Source organism: Dermochelys coriacea, chromosome 7, assembly GCF_009764565.3.
Source record: "Dermochelys coriacea isolate rDerCor1 chromosome 7, rDerCor1.pri.v4, whole genome shotgun sequence".
Classification (NCBI taxonomy): Eukaryota; Metazoa; Chordata; order Testudines; family Dermochelyidae; genus Dermochelys; species Dermochelys coriacea.
The window spans coordinates 86572469-86591175 of record NC_050074.1 but is presented as its reverse complement, the minus strand read 5'-3'; the positions used below and the strand labels follow the sequence as shown (position 1 = coordinate 86591175).

Below are 18707 nucleotides of genomic sequence, written 5' to 3'. Positions count from 1 at the left end.
TGAACTGCTATGTTATAGCCCCATGAGTCAGCTGACCCAGGTCAGCCACATGTTCTATTGCAGTGTAGATGTACTCTAAGAGGTTGAAGGTTGTTTAACTTCTCTGGGACAGTTTGTATGAAATCTCAAGACAGTCTAAAACTCAGGAGTTTAATTAAAAATGAAACTTAGTGAGAAGAGAAGATCCGATTTAAACAAAAGAAATTGAATGCACAACATATTTAGTCTGAAACCCTGAAAAAGCTCATCTCGGGTTTAATTACAGTGAATAGAAAAATGATATTATACTGCTAGAGAACTCTTTCTCCCCCCCCCCCCCCCCCCATTCTCATCCTTTTGACAGGTTAGTCTCTCAGGGCTGGTCTTTTCCAGAAAATTTCATTGTTAGAACACAACCTTGAGAAGTTGTAGGGCGCAGGTCAGATGCTGCAGAATAGAAAACAATGAAATCCATAATTTATGTTCATGATTTCTTTAACTTCAGGTGTAAATGAAAAGCAGTTAAGCTGATACAATGTCATGGACAATGAAGGATACTGCATTTTTTCTGTAGTGTTTCTTTTACTCCACCCTGTGTTTCCAAATATTTGCCATTCCCTTTTTACAAGACAGAATTTGATTGGGCCCTGAATTACAGTGGCAAAAATAGAAACCTGTTATTTACTTACGAAGACTTCAAATTAAACTTTCAAAGAGAGGCCATTTTAGATTCTGCTTCTAAACATGAGTTACTTCAAAACCTTTACCAGTTGTGCAGTTACTGATCTATCATAGTTGATGCTTCTTTCCCTCCCTCATCCTAATAACCTTGCCAGTTGCTAATAAGATGTCCCAGACAAGCTTTTGAAAGAAATAAAATATATATGGAAAGTGTCTAACCCAGGATCTAGGACCATTGCTTGAACAATTACTAAAACTACTACTGGTAGAAAAGAAAATATTTAAATTGATTTAGGTCAATATCATTTCTGCATAACGTGCTTTTCAGTCACAAAAGCCTTTGTAGAATTCGTGACTAGTCAATGAAAAACTTTGTGCTCTAGGGATTTAAGTTCTGAGGATTCAAAAATATAGCCACTAACAAAGGTAAGTACATTCTAAACTCTGGGTGCTAGCACTAAACAATTTAATTTGTTCAGTTGGGAGTAAGAAAATGTGTGACAACTGAACACAGATGTGCTATTCAAAATATTATGATTCCAAATCCTACATACCTTGTCTCTGTCTGCTTTCTATAGGTGTAAAGCACAAGTCTTTTTTAACAGCTGAAGATTGCTTTGAATTGGGCAAGATTGCATACACTGAGGCAGACTACTATCATACTGAGCTGTGGATGGAGCAAGCTCTGAAACAGCTTGACGATGGAGAGGTGTCTACTGTTGACAGAGTTTCCATTCTAGATTATTTGAGTTATGCTGTGTATCAGCAGGGGGACCTGGACAAAGCAATGATGCTCACCAAGCGACTTCTTGAACTGGGTATGTTAAGAGATTAGATCCACAATATATTGTAAAACTGGTAGGGAAATTCTGTGATGTAGCAGTTTTCATATTATGGCTTGTAGATTACTTTTGCTTCACAGAGTAATTGTGGGGTGGCTGCTTCTGTCATACAGATGAACATCTGCCAAAATAAAATGGGTGAGGAATCATAGACTTTAAGTTCAGAAGGGACCATTCTGATTGTCTAGTCTGATCCCCTGCACAACGCAGGCCACAGAACCTCATCCACCCACTCCTGTAACAAACCCTACCCTATGTCTGAACTATTGAAGTCCTCAAATCGTGGCTTAAAGACATCAAAGTGCAGAGAATCCTCCAGCAAGTGACCCGTGCCCCACACTGCAGAGGAAGGCGAAAAACCCCCCAATCTGCCCTGGAGGAAAATTCCTTCCCGACCCCAAATATGGTAATCAGCCAAACCCTGAGCATATGGGCAAGACTCATCAGCCAGACACCCAGGAAAGAATTCTGTAGTAACTCACATCCCACCCCATCTAACGTCCTATTACAGACCATTGGGCATATTTACTGCTAATAGTAAAAGATCAATTAATTGCCAAAATCAGGCTATCCCATCATACCATCTCCTCCATAAACTTACCAAGCTTAGTCTTGAAGCCAGATATGTCTTTTGCCCCCACTGCTTCCCTTGGAAGGCTGTTCCAAAACTTCACTCCTCTGATGGTTAGAAACCTTCGTCTAATTTGAAGTCTAAACTTCCTGATGGCCAGTTATATCCATTTTTTTTTCTTGTGTCCACATTGGTACTGAGCTTTAATTCCTCTCTCTCCCTGGTATTTAGCCCTCTGATATATTTATAGAGAGCAATCATATCTCCCCTCAACCTTCTTTTGGTTAGGCTAAACAAGCCAAGCTCTTTGATCCTCCTTTCATAAGACAGGAAGGTATCCAATCCAGCAGTTACACCCATTGTATTAAAAGATGATGAAAATAATCTTCCCTAATATTACTTTTTCAAATAATAGCTGCTGCAAGGATGTTATGGGATCAGCACTGGGAGTTTGGCAAGGGAGGAGGGTGACAAAAGTATGCCTGCCTTAAGAAATGATCTGTAACATGAAGCTGACTGTTTGAGGTACATCTGAATTCATTTTTGGATGGGAGTTTGCATTTGAGGGAATGGTTGTTTCTATTTGGGCCTAAATTTTACTCCTTGCATACATTTGCTTCCAAGAAGGGTAAATGGAAAATTAAAAATTCCATCCTTAAAGAAAGGAAGAGACAAATACTTCTAGCAGAATTGGGCGGTTCCCGCTATGTTGTAAGTTTTTTTGGCATGGAGTCTCTTCCTGTGTGGTTATACAATGACTTGCGCAGTGGAGGGTTGCCAGCTGTCCAGTTTTCAACTGAACACCTGGTCGAAAAGGGACCCTTCCCAGCCCGGTGAAAATGAGCGAGTGAGTGAGGATGAAGGAGAGCAAGGGAGGGCATGGCAGGACCTCAGAGAAGGGGCAGGGCAAGGGTGTTCGGTTTTGTTTGGTGAGAAAGTTGGCAACCCTAGGGGGCCCTGATTGTTGTTGAAGCATTTGGGTGCTACTTGAATACAAATGATGATATAGAAAAATATGCAAGCAACTTTGACTAAAACTCTTTTTACAGGGATTATAAACTTGGCCTCAAACGTGCTGTATGCTTAAACTTGGCATTCAAAATCACAATGTATTTTGATAAATTGATTTATAATCCATTTTGGCCTTGCATAACTACAAAATTGTATCTGGTTTAAAACTTGATTTTGGTGTTAGTTTCATAGCAATGTTGCATCAAATTAATATGTTTAATAACCAAGATATGTCAGTGACGGCATGTTTAAGCATTTAGAAGTTCAGTTCTGTTCTAATGTACTATGTAAAAATAGCAGCTTGCTCAACACTTGCTCTTGTGTATATCCTTTCTCTCTAGGCACTCACATAGCTCTCATCGCCATAGTATCTGAACACCATGTAGAGTCAATGCTGCTTTATTTTCTAAATTGTCTAAAATTTGTTTTACTGTCTTTTCATTCCTCTTTACTATACAGTCAGCATTGCTTCCCTCTCCTAAAGATGAATTCTGTTCTTCTGTGTACATAAACACAGTTGTTTATACTGAGTTCAGAATGCAGGATCTCTCTTGTTAATCGTACATGAGGCTGGAAAAACCCATATTGCGTCTGCAGAGCTGGCCCATGAAAACGATCTTTTAAATTGCGGGCTGAGCAGTTTTGATTTGGAATAATTGAAAGACAACAAATATAGAATCCAGTAATGGCTTGCCTAGTGATATTTAAACAGTGGCATAGCATATATAGGCATTTGTCATTTCCATCACTGTGTGGTATCTGAGTGCGTGAAGGAGAATGTTCTAATCTTAATTTTGAATTAATCCTTTCACAGCAGTAAAACCCCTTCACCAGTAAATGGAGGAATGAGCTGGCATAGTTTTGTTAAACTAGCACTTTTTTTCTACGGAATTTTGTCAGCTGTCAGTCTTCCTGGCCCAACTCTCTTCCTGTTGGGACAACGCAGCCTACTTCACACATAATATCCTCATTTCTCTGTCTCCCTTTATAGTCTTGCAGGCTGTCTCTCCCATGGAATAGTTAAAGTTTATTCTATCTCTTAACTGTTGCTGGGTAGTACTGCTTCCAGTGGAGGTGTCAGTTTCTTGGATTTAGAGGGTTTAAGCTAAGCTTTTCCTTGCCCATTCTCTGCTTCCCTGTGCAATGAGAGTACAGAAATGTATTACATCCCCGCCTGTCACCTATTGAATGGGTCAGGCTTTCAGCTGTATTTTTGTTCTGATTTAACTGTGTAAGCATGTTGGATCACTAAGCATTAATTTTTACAACTTCTGTCCCAGAATGAATAGTGTTTTTCTTTTCAAGGAGCTGCTTTTATATGCCCTTTCAGGTTGACTTCTACCAGTTGCAAACTTATCTGTGGTGCCTCTCCTTTCTTCTCCATTAGATCCTGAACATCAGAGAGCAAATGGTAACTTAAAATACTTTGAATATATCATGTCTAAAGAAAAAGAAGCAAATAAGTCTACTACCAAAACAGATAGCCAGACTGACAAGGAAACAAAGACTAAGAAAAAGGAACCAAGCAAAGATTACCTGCCAGAGAGACAGAAGTATGAAATGCTGTGCCGTGGGGAGGGTCTCAGAATGGTAAAGTGGAATAGCCTGTTTGTTTTTGTTTTTTGTTTAATCTACAAAACCAGTTATGCATGACTCATTTAGACATATCGGCAAGTTCTAGTGCGAAGGAGGAAGGTCAGTCAGCTTGCAGGGATGAGCTGGCTCACCTTTAGAACACTGTTTTCTCTCTCACTCCTGTCTTTATGGTGGCCTGCGTTCAAAGCATTTTTGATGAACGTTTGCAAGAAGTTTTTTGTATCGAGCTTGAACATAAGGAAATCATTTTAGCAATAGGTTTCAGAGTAGCAGCCGTGTTAGTCTGTATCCGCAAAAAGAGGAGTACTTGTGGCACCTTAGAGACTAACTAACAAATTTATATGAGCATAAGCTTTCATGAGCTAGGGCAGAGCTGTAGCTCACAAAAGCTTATGCTCAAATAAATTTGTTAGTCTCTAAGGTGCCACAAGTACTCCTTTTCTTATTGTAGCAATAGAATGAGTATAGACATAGAGTGGAAGGAATGAAGAGGGACAGTGCAGCGTCTCTGAATGAAGAAATAGTAACCTATGTTTGAGGATGCTGCCCCCTAACCCTAATGTATTTTAATACCAGTTAGTGCACTGAGAATCAAATAAGGTTATTGCATTACAACAAAGATTGTATTACACACATTGTATTACACACAGCATTGAACATTGTTCATCTTAAGACTAACTGTAAAGTTAATGTTTGCTATAACATGGGTCTAATATTAAACTTGCTGAGAGCATGGTTTCTCAAACTATGTGCTTGACCTCCCTGAGGAGACTCAAGTCTCCTCAGTTGGTAAAATACAAGTTGGCATAGGGAAAACGAATTACTGTGCTTTGTTCTTCTCAGAATGAAGAAAAGGCTGATGCCAATCACAGCAGTGAATGAATAGTCTATGTGCCTATGAATTCATTCATCTAGGTTTTCCAAAAAGTGATGGACTCTTTCAATCCAGTGTCTAAATACTGCTCAGCTGATGCTGTTTAGGAGCTAGAAGATTGACTTCCTGAATTTGTTGTAATGATGTGCAAAATTTCTCTTCATTGACTTACAATTTAACTCATTAATTATAAATTAATTGTTTAAGTTTTGTTTGTTTGCTGAAGGACCGCTCCCTTAAGGATATGTCTACACAGCATAGTCTACCCCGGATCTTTCCCAGGTTTTAGCTTAGCTCCCCTACTGTCCACACTGGGTTTGTAGGGGTCTTAAGCCCAGATTGTTTATCCCAGCTAGGAGTGTGGGTTAGAACCTGGGCTCCACTTTAAGTTGGGCAGGAGCCCACCCACTTTGCAGTGAGGATACAGGCTAAACCATTCAAGTTCTGATAGTCCTCTAATGCCCTTTCCACAATTCCCCCTAAAAGATTGTTTCCTACAATTGACTGGAAAAGAATCCTAGATCATCTCGGCACAAAGAACAACGAGATATTCCCCCAGACACACATGGGTGAATGGAGAAACAGTCATAACACAGTGCTATGGGTAGGCTTGGCAGAGGGGACGTTCACACCTAGGCAAAGCAAACTTAGATGCTCAGATCTGGGTGAAGGGTACAGACATAGCCACAGTGTTATATGCTTGCCATATGAATATGTATAAGAACACCAACGGAGGAAGTGGTCAGGTTTATAGATGGAATATGACAGGTCAACAAGTTCCATGGTGTGAATATACAAAATATATGTATACCTACGCTAGTTGAGTCACATTAGATGCATTTGTCATATGTAATTTTTTTATATTAAAAAAAAAAGTGTGTGATCTGTTAATGGTGTTAATGTGAGCAAGCACTTGATTCTTTGTGTTTTGTTCTGCCTTGATTTCAGACACCTCGGAGACAGAAGAAACTCTTCTGCCGCTATTACGATGGAAACCAGAATCCCAAGTATGTTCTGGGACCAGTCAAACAGGAGGATGAATGGGACAAACCTCGGATTGTTCGCTTCCTTGAAATTATTTCTGATGAAGAAATTGAAACCGTGAAAGAATTAGCAAAGCCAAGGGTAAAGAGATTCAGTTTCCTCTTGTTTTGGAAACTTCCATGCCATCTATAGTGTTCTATGTGCATGAACTCAATTCACCTCTTGATTAGGAGTTTGTAAAGTTAGCTTGGGCAAATGGTGTTATGCGCGCGCACGCACACACAGAGTAATGTTTTCTCTGCATGGCTTATGCAGATTCATCAAACTGTTCTGCTGGATAAGATTTTGTGGATGCTATTATGGAGGAGAAGAGAACCTACTTGAACTCCACAATAGTCTCAGCATGAAACTTCCCCCTATTGCAACTGGCCTGCCTCAGTATACTGCCACCGTGAGCACCACTCTAATTTATGTTGAATATTTATCAGTCACTATGGCATATAAATGACAATGATTTGTATGGCGATGCCATTTAGGAGCCACCATATCTGTGATCGTGGACACAAGATAATCATAATTTACCATATGGACACCTACAGAATAGTAGGACTCTCCTTTAGTCATCCGAAACAGATTCGGGCATGAGGTGCTCTGGGGCAGTTACATAAATCCTTTTCAGCAAGTCTCACCCTAGCTTCATTTAACTTCAAACTAAAAGAGGTATAATAGGTTGGAACTAACGTAACCTTCATTCTCCCACTTCATCACCTCAACTCTCCAATCCCATTTCAAGAACAAGATTCCAAAGGACCTGTCTCTGAATCTGAAATAACCTAAGACTGGCTTATTGTCCAGGCAGCCATGAGAGCCCAGGTCAAACAAAAAAGCTATTTTGCTGGAAGTCACCTAAGACAATGTGATTGGCAGCTGCAATACAAGGACAGATTAAATCTGTTGGGGAAACTTGCGGTGTACCAAGGCAGTAAATACAGCACAACTCGTCTCAATTTAACTCTATCTCAAGACTTGTACTTGAGGTGAAGCTATTCTAATTAATCCATGTTTGTACAGGTCACCAACTACTTCTGAAATCAGATGCATACAATACAAGTGCATCATTTCCCCAGCACTGCTTCTGTTTATGCTAAACAGATACTTACTGGGAACGAGTTGAGCAAATGAAGGATAAATACTGTGTGGATAGGTACATCAGAATTACCTAAGAGAAATTATCCAACCATTTCTTGTTTGTTCAAGCAAATCAAAGGCCTTATCCATAATCAAGTCAAGAATGGTGCTGCTTTTGTTAGCCACCAACTTGAGTCCTGAAGAGCATCAAGTAAAGAGTAGGCTCACTATCAACTGACACTCTTTGTTCTTGAGGTAACACCCCAGACTAAACCAGTGGATCTGATTTCAAGTGCTGTGCTCCTTCCCTACACCTAAAACATCTCTTCCTGCCTATGCTTCCCATGTCGATCACATCAGCAATCAGAGCCCAGTTTGTGTGCTAATTCCTATTTTGTTGTGTTACAATGGAAAATGATACAACTGATTGGGCTGCATTGTTGCTGTAGGAAACACTGGTGTTGCCTCCATGGAGTGTAACTAAAGCTGTTCTTTATGGAGTGCAAAGAAAACCTTTGTTATAAGGATCACTGAAAATCTGAAAACGATACACAGATAGTGGATTTAAACTAAACTTTCTGGGACCATTGTTTTCTAGTCCGATAAATGTTCAGCCTGTTACAAAGCTGTGCCAATTTTGGGTATTAATATCTTGCTTTGAAAAATGTGGAACATTCAAACTTAGAGCCTAGACATTGCAGAGTTCGGTGGTTGATCCTGCATGAGGCTATGTTTTGAGGTTGAAAGTTCATCTCTTGTATTCCAGGTATTGGGAGTTTCACAGAAGTCTTAGAGTCTAGAAGTGAAAGGGTGTGTAATCACTACCCAGTCTTCTGCTCCTTTGTCATCAGCCGGCATGAGAGAAGCTTAATTCAGTTTTTGGAGATTATCTGCTTTTGAGTAGCAGGCTGTGTGCAATGATTCAGCTACTTTACCCATGGCACAAAATGGGGTGAGAACAGTGCAGATTAAGGGATTCCCTAACTCTTTGTTTGGATCAATAAGGTCTGAGATGCTTTGAGCCTTTATTGCAAAATAAAAACTAGTAGTAAAACACTTGCCCAGATCGTGACACACAGTACTCAATAAACCCTCCTTGGCCTGGAGTCACTGTAATGCAGTCTATGGCAATGACCTTCTAGTGTTTCTAATGCTGGAGCTTTGCAACTGAAACTTTCCCAATTATGGGTCACTGTATAGTAGCTGAATGTGCAGTAGCAACATGCAGTTTGCTTGTGGTGTTGCCATGACTCTGTATGGCAGAAACAGATTTTGTGGAAATGGAGCAGAATGGGACACTGACTAAAATGGGATGGAAGCAAATTACTTTGCAATGGTGCAGTTTGTTGGTTGGAGAAGAGAGATCCTAGAACAGTCTTCGCCCAAAGTTTTATTTTTGGATGACCAAAAACATGGGGAGTATTTCACATTGATTTGTGATCATGGTGTAGCTGACGGGTCTGCATTCTGGAACAGAGTGTGCAAAACACAGATCAATTATTCAATCAGCTAATGCAGATAATAAGTTGAAAGATATTTTTCAGATTCTGAGGTAAGGTTTCCTTCATGTTTCCTCCCCACCCCCATGGTTAAAACTTTTACTCAGTGTGTTCCTTATTGATGATTTAACTCTAAAGTGCATCCTGTATGTACCATATATCATTAACAAAGCAAGAGATGTACATCTTTGACATACGTGCTGTATAACTTCCAGCAGTTGCCACTTGGAGTATAAAGGAGTTGAAAGATGTTACAGGAAATACTTTACTTATCTAACCAGCTGCTCTTGTTGCTCCCCAGAAACTGGAGTATTGCTTCTAGGAAAAAATGTACCACTCATTCACTCCCTCTTCTCTAAGAAGGAACTGAAGTATCTCCTTTTTATTAGTGTTAGAGGTTTCCCCACCTTTGCCACCATACAAATACTCTTTTTTGCTATGAAACCTATAAAACACCACAATGGAAACTGATTGGATGAAGTGCATGGCTTGTGTGGAAATTTTATTTCCCCTCTGTAGGTTTCTGAATGGTCGGATTAATGTGATGCAATATTTACTTTGTAATGCAACTATTCTGATTGGTTCGCTTCACAGCTGAGGCGAGCCACCATTTCAAACCCCATAACGGGAGTCTTGGAGACGGCACATTACAGAATTAGCAAAAGGTAAGAGACTTTGTACACCAAACATTCTGGGCCTGTAATGAGTGCTTGTTCTCTGCTCATTCAGGGAAAGAGAGGTGGTCTAAAAACATACTTTAAACTTTCTAGACCATCTCTTTAATATGTACAGATATTGTAACAGGCTGTTACTGCTGAGTTTCTCAGTCTTTTCCTCCAACTAGAAGTTCTGTTTTTTGCCGTTTTAGCTAATATTCCTTTTTTCAAATAGTATTTTGTACAGGTGCATAGAATGTGCACAGGTGCAAAAACTCAGTGGAGGTTCCCTTATACTTGATTTCCCTGACCACATATGCCAACAAAAATTTGTCATTGCTCTCCTTGCTAAATCTGGCAGACTCTGAGGATCCCTTGCATTCAGAAGTGGAGTCACATTATCCTGCATAACAGTTGCATTGGCATGCAGAAGCATTTGTTCATTATTCTTATAAAATACAATTGTCCAAGATAATCTGTCTTCCTCGTGTTTGTGTGTGATTTGGCTGCCTCCTAACTCGAACCTTGAAGAAAGCAGCAGTATTTTTTTTCTTTACAGGCTTCCAAGTTCTCTCTGCTTTGCTAAAAAGCACTGCAGATTTGTGAACTTGAGTTTTTTGTTTTCTGAAAAAAGTTTGATGTCTTCGCATTTGCACCTCTCCAAAAGACATCTTTAGGAGCTGCATATTAAAGGTCCAGTCTTCCATTAGCTGTTCTGTTTTCCTCACAAAAATCCTGTTCAGCATTTAAGAAAAACAAGAAAAGAACATTAAACTTCTGGATACAGAGGAATTTTCTTTGAAACTCAGCACTATGAACTATTTGCAGAAAGTCTCTAGTTTATATATTTAAAAAAAAAAAAAAGAGAAAAGAAAAAAGTGAAAGGACATTCTAACCAAATTTGTCCACCCAATTCTTGATTTTGGAAATGGCAGCTGTAGCTACTGTCTCCCTTCTAAATATTGCTGCTGATCTGAGAGCATTGCATACCATCCAGACCAATCGGAAACCCTTCCAATCACCTGTGGCTTGGCAAAAAGAAGCCTGCTATCAGAGTAAGCCCTTGTCCTTTCTCTTTTTGTAGCTGAGCCGGGCTACTGTACATGACCCTCAGACTGGGAAACTGACCACAGCACATTACAGAGTCTCTAAGAGGTAAGGGGAATGTGTTCCAAAGGTACATCTAACACCTAGGAAATCTGTTCTGTAGCTAACCTGTTAAATCTTCTAGTTGCAAATCTGGGATGGGGAAAGATTATACATATTCGTTTCTTGTGCTCATTTCTATTTAGAAGAGATGAGGTGGCCTAAAAATTACCTGGCATGTATTGTTGCAAATGGGCTGCTTAAATAGGACGTTTTAAAGCATTCCTGCTAGCTAAAAGGAAAGCTGCTACTGCTTTTCTGTCTGCATGGTCCTGAATAACACAAGTAGCATACTAAAAACCTGTTAAAAAAATGGGAAGATTCTCACCTAAACTAAAATTCAGAAAGGACTGCACTTGTTGTTTGTGCCATTGTACCAATATATGTTGTGTTTAAAATTAACCACTTGAGATTCGTTATAATGAATAGCAACAACAGCATGAGTTAGAGCTTGAGAACTTGAGTTGAAAAATTCTGTTTATCACAACACTAACTAGTTGTGCATTTACTCTGCTAGTTGATTTGATATAAAATCCAGCATTCGTTGGAAAATATTACAACCACATTTTGTTTGATTAAATTATCTTTTGAACAAATGAAACTGTCATTAAAGGGTTTTTGTTATAGTTTTAACCTCAACATTGGAATAGTGTTTTTTAAAAAGGGGTAAAAATGAATTGGGTTTAGAGATATTCTCCCCCCACCCCACCCCCTGCCACAAAAACCATTAGCTTTTAGTTAGTTACGTGAGCAGCGAGTTTAGAACCCTTATGAACAAGAAGTCTACTACTAATTAAATACTAGATTACTAGAAATTCTGCTCCAAAAGGATTAGTAGTAAATAGACTTCTTGAGGAAATTTCCTCCCCTTAGGGCTTTTTGACTGAGCTGGTTTGGATTCCAGATAAATCCTTACTACTGAAAACCAGAAACTATATGCTCTTTTTCCTGTTTCTGTTTTTTTTAAATAGATGGCTGCTTCCTCACTCCAAACATTACAGGCATTCTTTCCTAGTCATTGCCCTTCTAAATTATAGTAGTCCTCTATGAGGAGACTACTGTTCACTCAGCAGTACGTGGCAGACTGTGTAAACGGGCATGTTGCCAGCCGCATGAAGAGGCACGTCAAGCCTTGCTGTATGCAGTACAAGAATATATCCAGACAGTTTGACGCAGCTTTCAAGGAAACTAGTGGTTTTTGATAGGTTTCAGAGTAGCAGCCGTGTTAGTCTGTATTCTCAAAAAAAAAAAGAGTACTTGTGGCACCTTAGAGACTAACAAATTTCTTTGAGCATAAGCTTTTGTGAGCTACAGCTCACTTCATCGGATGCATTCAGTGAAAAATACAGTAGGGAGATTTATATACATAGAGAACATGAAACAATGGGTGTTACCATACACACTGGAACCAGAGTGATCACTTAAGGTGAGCTATTACCAGCAGGAGAGCGGGGGGGACGGGACCCTTTTTGTAGTGATGATCAAGGTGGTCCATTTCCAGCAGTTGACAAGAACATCTGAGGAACAGTGCGGGGGGGATAAACATGGGGAAATAGTTTTACTTTGTGTAATGACCCATTCACTCCCAATCTCTATTCAAGCCTAAGTTAATTGTATGCAATTTGCAAATTAATTCCAATTCAGCAGTCTCTCATTGGAGTCTGTTTTTGAAGTTTTTTTGTTGAAGGATAGCCACTCTTAGGTCTGTAATCGAGTGACCGGAGAGATTGAAGTGTTCTCCAACTGGTTTTTGAATGTTATAATTCTTGACGTCTGATTTGTGTCCATTCATTCTTTTACGTAGAGACGGTCCAGTTTGACCAGTGTACATGGCAGAGGGGCATTGCTGGCACATGATGGCATATATCACATTGGTAGATGTGCAGGTGAACGAGCCTCTGATAGGGTGGCTGATGTGATTAGGCCCTATGATGGTATCCCCTGAATAGATATGTGGACAGAGTTGGCAACGGGCTTTGTTGCAAGGATAGGTTCCTGGGTTAGTGGTTCTGTTGCGTGGTTGCTGGTGAGTATTTGCTTCAGGTTGGGGGGGGGGTGTCTCTAAGCAAGGACTGACCTGTCTCCCAAGATCTGTGAGAGTGATGGGTCGTCCTTCAGGATAGGTTGTAGATCCTTGATGATGCGTTGGAGAAGTTTTAGTTGGGGGTTGAAGGTGATGGCTAGTGGCGTTCTGTTATTTTCTTTGTTGGGCTTGTCCTGTAGTAGGTGACTTCTGAGTACTCTGGTTCTGTCAATCTGTTTCTTCACTTCAGCAGGTCGGTATTGTAGTTGTAAGAATGCTTGATAGAGATCTTGTAGGTGTTTCTCTGTCTGAGGGGTTGGAGCAAAATGTATCGTAGAGCTTGGCTGTAGACAATGGATTGTGTGGTGTGGTTTGGATGAAAGCTGGAGGCGTGTAGGTAGGAATAGTGGTCAGTAGGCTTCCAGTATAGGGTGGTGGTTATGTGACGATTGCTTATTAGCACCTTAGTGTCCAGGAAGTGGATCTCTTGTGTGGACTGGTCCAGGCTGAGGTTGATGATGGGATGGAAATTGTTGAAATCATGGTAGAATTCCTCAAGGGCTTCTTTTCCATGGGTCCAGATGATGTCGTCATCAATGTAGCAAGTAGAGTAGGGGCATTAGGGGATGAGAGCTGAGGAAGTGTTGTTCTAAGTCAGCCATAACAATGTTGGCATACTGTGGGGCCATGTGGGTACCCATAGCAGTGCCGTTGATTTGAAGGTATACATTGTCCCCAGATGTGAAATAGTTATGGGTGAGGACAAAGGCACAAAGTTCAGCCACCAGGTTTGCCATGACATTATCGGGGATACTGTTCCTGACGGCCTGTAGTCCATCTTTGTGTGGAATGTTGGTGTAGAGGGCTTCTACATCCATAGTGGGCAGGATGGTGTTTTTAGGAAGATCACCAATGGACTGTAGTTTCCTCAGGAAGTCAGTGGTGTCTCGAAGATAGCTGGGAGTGCTGTTAGCGTAGGGCCTGAGGAGGGAGTCTACATAGCCAGACAGTCCTGCTGTCAGGGTGCCAATGCCTGAGATGATGGGGCATCCAGGATTTCCAGGGTTATGGATCTTGGGTAGCAGATAGAATACCCCAGGTCGGGCTTCCAGGGATGTGTCTGTGCGGATTTGTTCTTGTGCTTTTTCAGGGAGTTTCTTGAGCAAATGCTGTAGTTTCTTTTGGTAACCCTCAGTGGGATCAGAGGGTAATGGCTTGTAGAAAGTGGTGTTGGAGAGCTGCCTTGCAGCCTCTTGTTCATATTCCAACTTATTCATGACGACGACAGCACCTCCTTTGTCAGCCTTTTTGATTATAATGTCAGAGTTGTTTCTGAGGCTGTGGCTGGCATTGTGTTCTGCACGGCTGAGGAGATATATATAAAATATGAGTATCCAGTTTTGAGAGCTCATTCTTAATCTTTCCCTGTTTGCTGTAGAGGATGTTGATCAGGTGGTTCCGCAGTTTCTTTGAGAGCGTGTGGCACAAGCTGTCAGCATAGTCTGTGTGGTATGTAGGTTGTAATGGATTTTTTACCTTCAGTCCTTCTGATATGATGTCTGTTTGTATTTAGAAAGGAAGATGATGTCTGTCTGTATCTGTACGAGTTTTTTTCATGAAGTTGATGGATTTCCACTCCATACGGCTAAATTCAGTGCCTTGCATAATGACAGGTTTTAGAGTAGCAGCCGTGTTGGTCTGTATTTGCAAAAAGAAAAGGAGTACTTGTGGCACCTTAGAGACTAACGCATTTATTTGAGCATAAGCTTTCGTGAGCTACAGCTCACTTCATCGGATGCATTCAGAGGAAAATACAGTGGGGAGATTTATATACATAGAGAACATGAAACAATGGGTGTTACCATACACACTGTAACCAGTGGTTTTTGAGGCAGCCATTTATCTGTAGCATATGAGGTTAGTTTTACTCTTCAGGAATATCAGCCTCTGCTTTTATTTTAATCACTGCTCTTTCTCTAAAGGAAGAGTATTTAGACCATCCTTGGTATGTAAAAATGTTAGTGTTGGTGTTTTTATACATCTCACAACAAAGCCAATGAGTAGGTTATAGTCAACCTTTTAAGAAATGACCAGAAATGTTAAGGAAGCGGAGTAAATGTAACTGCCATTTGTAACTGTTCATTTGTAATGAGGTCAAACAGCCATTTCCCAATTTTTTTTAATTTTCAAGTTGAGAAAATGTTAAATATCCACCAGTGTGGATTTCAAACGCTTCATAAAATATTTTATGTAAAATACAGTGTGGCAGAATGTTTGTTTCTAATTCAGGTGTACGGATCATACTGTACATGAAGAATTTCTGAAGGGGAGAGGCTGAATGTTATGTTCTGATGATGGCAGCAATGGTAACTAGACCTCTCTACCCTTCAGGGAATCTCAAGGAATTTTGGCTTTTTGAAGTGGCACAAAGAAAACTTCAAGTCCTATGTTAGTTTCCCTATGATTCCCTCTTAAAGTAAAATGGAAAAATGCTTGCGGGCTTCCTGAGTAAAAGGGGTTTCAAAAGAATTATTTTCTACCAGGAAAAAAAAGCTCCTCTTAATGTGGATGATAGTCTTTTTGATGTAAGGTTACCTGTCTGTAACGTTCGCTTGAAGCATAATGATACTTCTAATGAGAGAAATTGTTTTCTGGCCAGTAGAAGTTGAAGGAAAAGTTACACTGAAGGGCAAGATCCTGGCATTCATTTCACAAGAGCTGCTCTGATCCGTAAACCCGTACTTGAATAGTTCAGCTATTTGAGAATGATTTTCTAACTGATTATTGATCTTATAATCACGAAAGTTTATGCTCAAATAAATTTGTTAGTCTCTAAGGTGCCACAAGTACTCCTTTTCTTTTTGCGGATACAGACTAACACGGCTGCTACTCTGAAACTAATCCTATAGTGCAATTACCAGTGGGGAAAAATGTCTTCAGGTTTGTGTGAGAGAAGCGTGGTGGAGCAAGTGAAATGAAGTTTCTCAAGTGGAGGATTTCAGTTCCTGTGGAGCAATCCTCTGTAGATACCTACCTTGGCTGCTTTGATAGTGAGCTCTGCAAGAGATAGACAGAACAGCTCCCTTAGACTGATTTTTTTTTTATTTTTTTTTTAATACCCATGGAGAACAAAAGTTGAGACCAGCAGCAAAAATGGATGATACAGATGGGCTCATATTCCTGAAGGGCAGATAGACAAATCCTGCTGGAAGTTGCAGTTCTGGAGGAACCTCTTCATATGCATGATAAAAACCCATGGAGCTTACTAGAGCAGTGGTTCTCAATCTGGGGTCAGGACTGCAAAGTAGGTCACGACCCCATTTAATAGGGTCACCACAGACTTGCTGGAACTTGGAGATGAAGCCCAAGCTCCACCCCCACCCAGGGTGGCTTGGGCCCCCTCTCCCTCCACCCGAGGCAGTGGAACCCCTCCTCCCCCTGAGTCATTTTGTAAATTTATTGTCAGAAGGGGGTTGCGATGCAATGAAGTTTGAGGACTTCTGCACTAGAGGTGTAGATAACTACCAGAGGCTATTTGGTGCTGGAAAATCAATCCAGAGCTAGGAATACGCAAATCCTCCTGAGCTGTGATGGGAACTGAGGAAGTAGACTCAGTGATGCTTATGGGTGACAACTTGTGCCAAATGTCTTGCTAGAAGTCATTATTCAACTCTACCAAGTAACTTTCACTGCCAAGTTACTCTTCCAAAGTATGTATTACCATGTATTTCTGTTTTACCAGAAATTAAACTGATGCTGCATAGTCTTTCTTCACGAAAGTTTGCTTTATCTGGATCATCTGCTTCCGTCTGTTCTCTGTCACACAGCTGCGGTCAGGAAACAACTGCCAGACTTAGAAAGCTGTCTTAGTTCTGGCAAATATGAAAATGCAAGATCATCCCCCCCCACTACTGCCCCTTCTATTTTATACGCTATGGTAAGGGGGGGCTAAATAAATACTTGAGTTTCTCACACTCTAATGTATTTATTCTCCCACCACTTGTGTGAAATGGGCAGGTTCTATTTTCCCCATTTTACAAAAGGGGTACTGAAACACAGACAGACAAAGTGAATTGCCTGTGGAGGTCTGTGGTGGAGCAGGGCATTGAACTTGAGTTGAATCCCAGACTAGTGTGTTAATCACTAGACCACCTGTCTTCTCTTTCGTGCTCAAGAGGGAGTGTGAAAGCTACTTGGCATCCGATGAAGTGAGCTGTAGCTCACGAAAGCTTATGCTCTAATAAATTTTAGTCTCTAAGGTGCCACAAGTACTCCTTTTCTTTTTGCGAATACAGACTAACACGGCTGCTACTCTGAAATTGGTAGAGTTGAATAGTGACTTCTATCAAGCACAGATTGAATTGGGTGTGATGGCATAGCCTGATAGTAAGAGTGGTCTTATTGTGGTGTTTTTTTGAGTATTATGTATTGTTGTTACAGTGCCTTCCTGAGGACAGTGTTGCATGTTCTGGGGTTTTAATTTTCAATATGCAGTGTATAATTGGCTGTTGTGGGAAATGCTTCATATGCATACATTCCTCTTCCTTTCCTTTCCTTGTTCATTCCAAACAGAATGAGGATAGTCTGCTTTTAGCACTTTCTTATGCTAACAATTGTTCTAAAGTATTTTTATAAATACTCCCAGTGTGCAGAAGTCCTCATTTTGAGATGGACAGCATTTGCTTACTGTTCTGTGCATGGTGAATATTTAAACAGATTTCATGTTTGCCCTTGGAGATTCTGTAACCTGTGTCAGTACCATGTGTTGTAGGAACGTGTTTTGCTGCTTCTCTTGATGTGGGGCGGTCTGGGGCTTTTAAAAGAACAGGTATGTAAAAATAAACTGATGTTAGTAGGTGAAAAATTGTTACAAACCTTTGACCCAACGTACATACTGATTTGCCAGTTCACTGGTTCTCAGATTGATCTGTGGGCACTAGTGTTCAAGTGTTGTGGGCTTCTAGTTTCCCACTGCTTTTATAGGTGTCTAAACTTTTCATTGCAAAGATGATCCAGCGAGTTAACTGTGCGGCTAGGAGGAGTTATCACATAAAAGGGTTGTAAACACCAACCAGCTTCAGGGACCAGAGTCACCAGTGTTTCGTGTTGTCAGTGAGGACTATCTGGTGAAGAAAAAGGAGGAAAAGATGGCTGGGTAGCATATGCAAAAAGGAAGAAAAGGGGGACTAGAAAAAAAGAAGGCATATTGCTGGAGATGCGTCAGGATTGTTGTATGTTCATGAGGGGTAAGAGAAATGGTCCAGTAGACGGGCTCAGTTGTGATGACACGAAGTTTGAGCCCTGCTGCATTAGTCAGTAATACTCAAGTTAAATCATTACCTTGGAATACAGTTGCTGTTTTTACATTGCTTTACTTTCAAGAATGGACATAACAAAGGGGATAACATTGTGATTCGTCTTCTCCATACCTGCAAAATGATACATTGGTTCAGTAGTCTGTGTCTGGATGAAGACAGCGAATTCATACTGAAGGCTTACATAGTATCAGTTATTTCTGTACCTGTTTTATTTCTGTCTGAACTAATTTTTTCCCCATCGTATCTTAATTGCAAAGGAAGCTCTTGGTTCCAAGTTTGAAACATCATCATTTTAAAGGCAGCAAAGTTCTAAAATGATTTTTAGGACTTTGAGGCTGACCTTTTTAGGAAGCTAGAGAATATTTAAAAAAGGATACTGGGTAATATTTGCTTACTCAA

The 18707-nt window shown here is 40.4% G+C and overlaps 1 protein-coding gene across 6 annotated transcripts in view; it reads left to right on the top strand.

Annotated features, from left to right (window-relative positions):
* The window catches only part of P4HA1 (prolyl 4-hydroxylase subunit alpha 1), a 61978-nt gene that overhangs the window by 26865 nt on the left and 16406 nt on the right, over nt 1–18707 (top strand). For 4 of the 6 annotated variants that reach the window (XR_005293887.2, XM_038408997.2, XM_038408995.2 and 1 more), the window contains exons 6-9: nt 1239–1478; nt 4472–4674; nt 6503–6679; nt 10906–10976. Coding sequence is in view for 5 of the 6 variants with exons in the window: in XM_038408997.2 (XP_038264925.1) it covers nt 1239–1478; nt 4472–4674; nt 6503–6679; nt 10906–10976 (691 nt within the window). In the remaining variant the exon portion in view is untranslated. Of the gene's footprint in view, nt 1–1238; nt 1479–4471; nt 4675–6502; nt 6680–9759; nt 9831–10905; nt 10977–18707 lie in introns of all 6 variants that reach the window. The other 2 variants (XM_038409001.2, XM_038408996.2) reach the window with 1 other exon arrangement.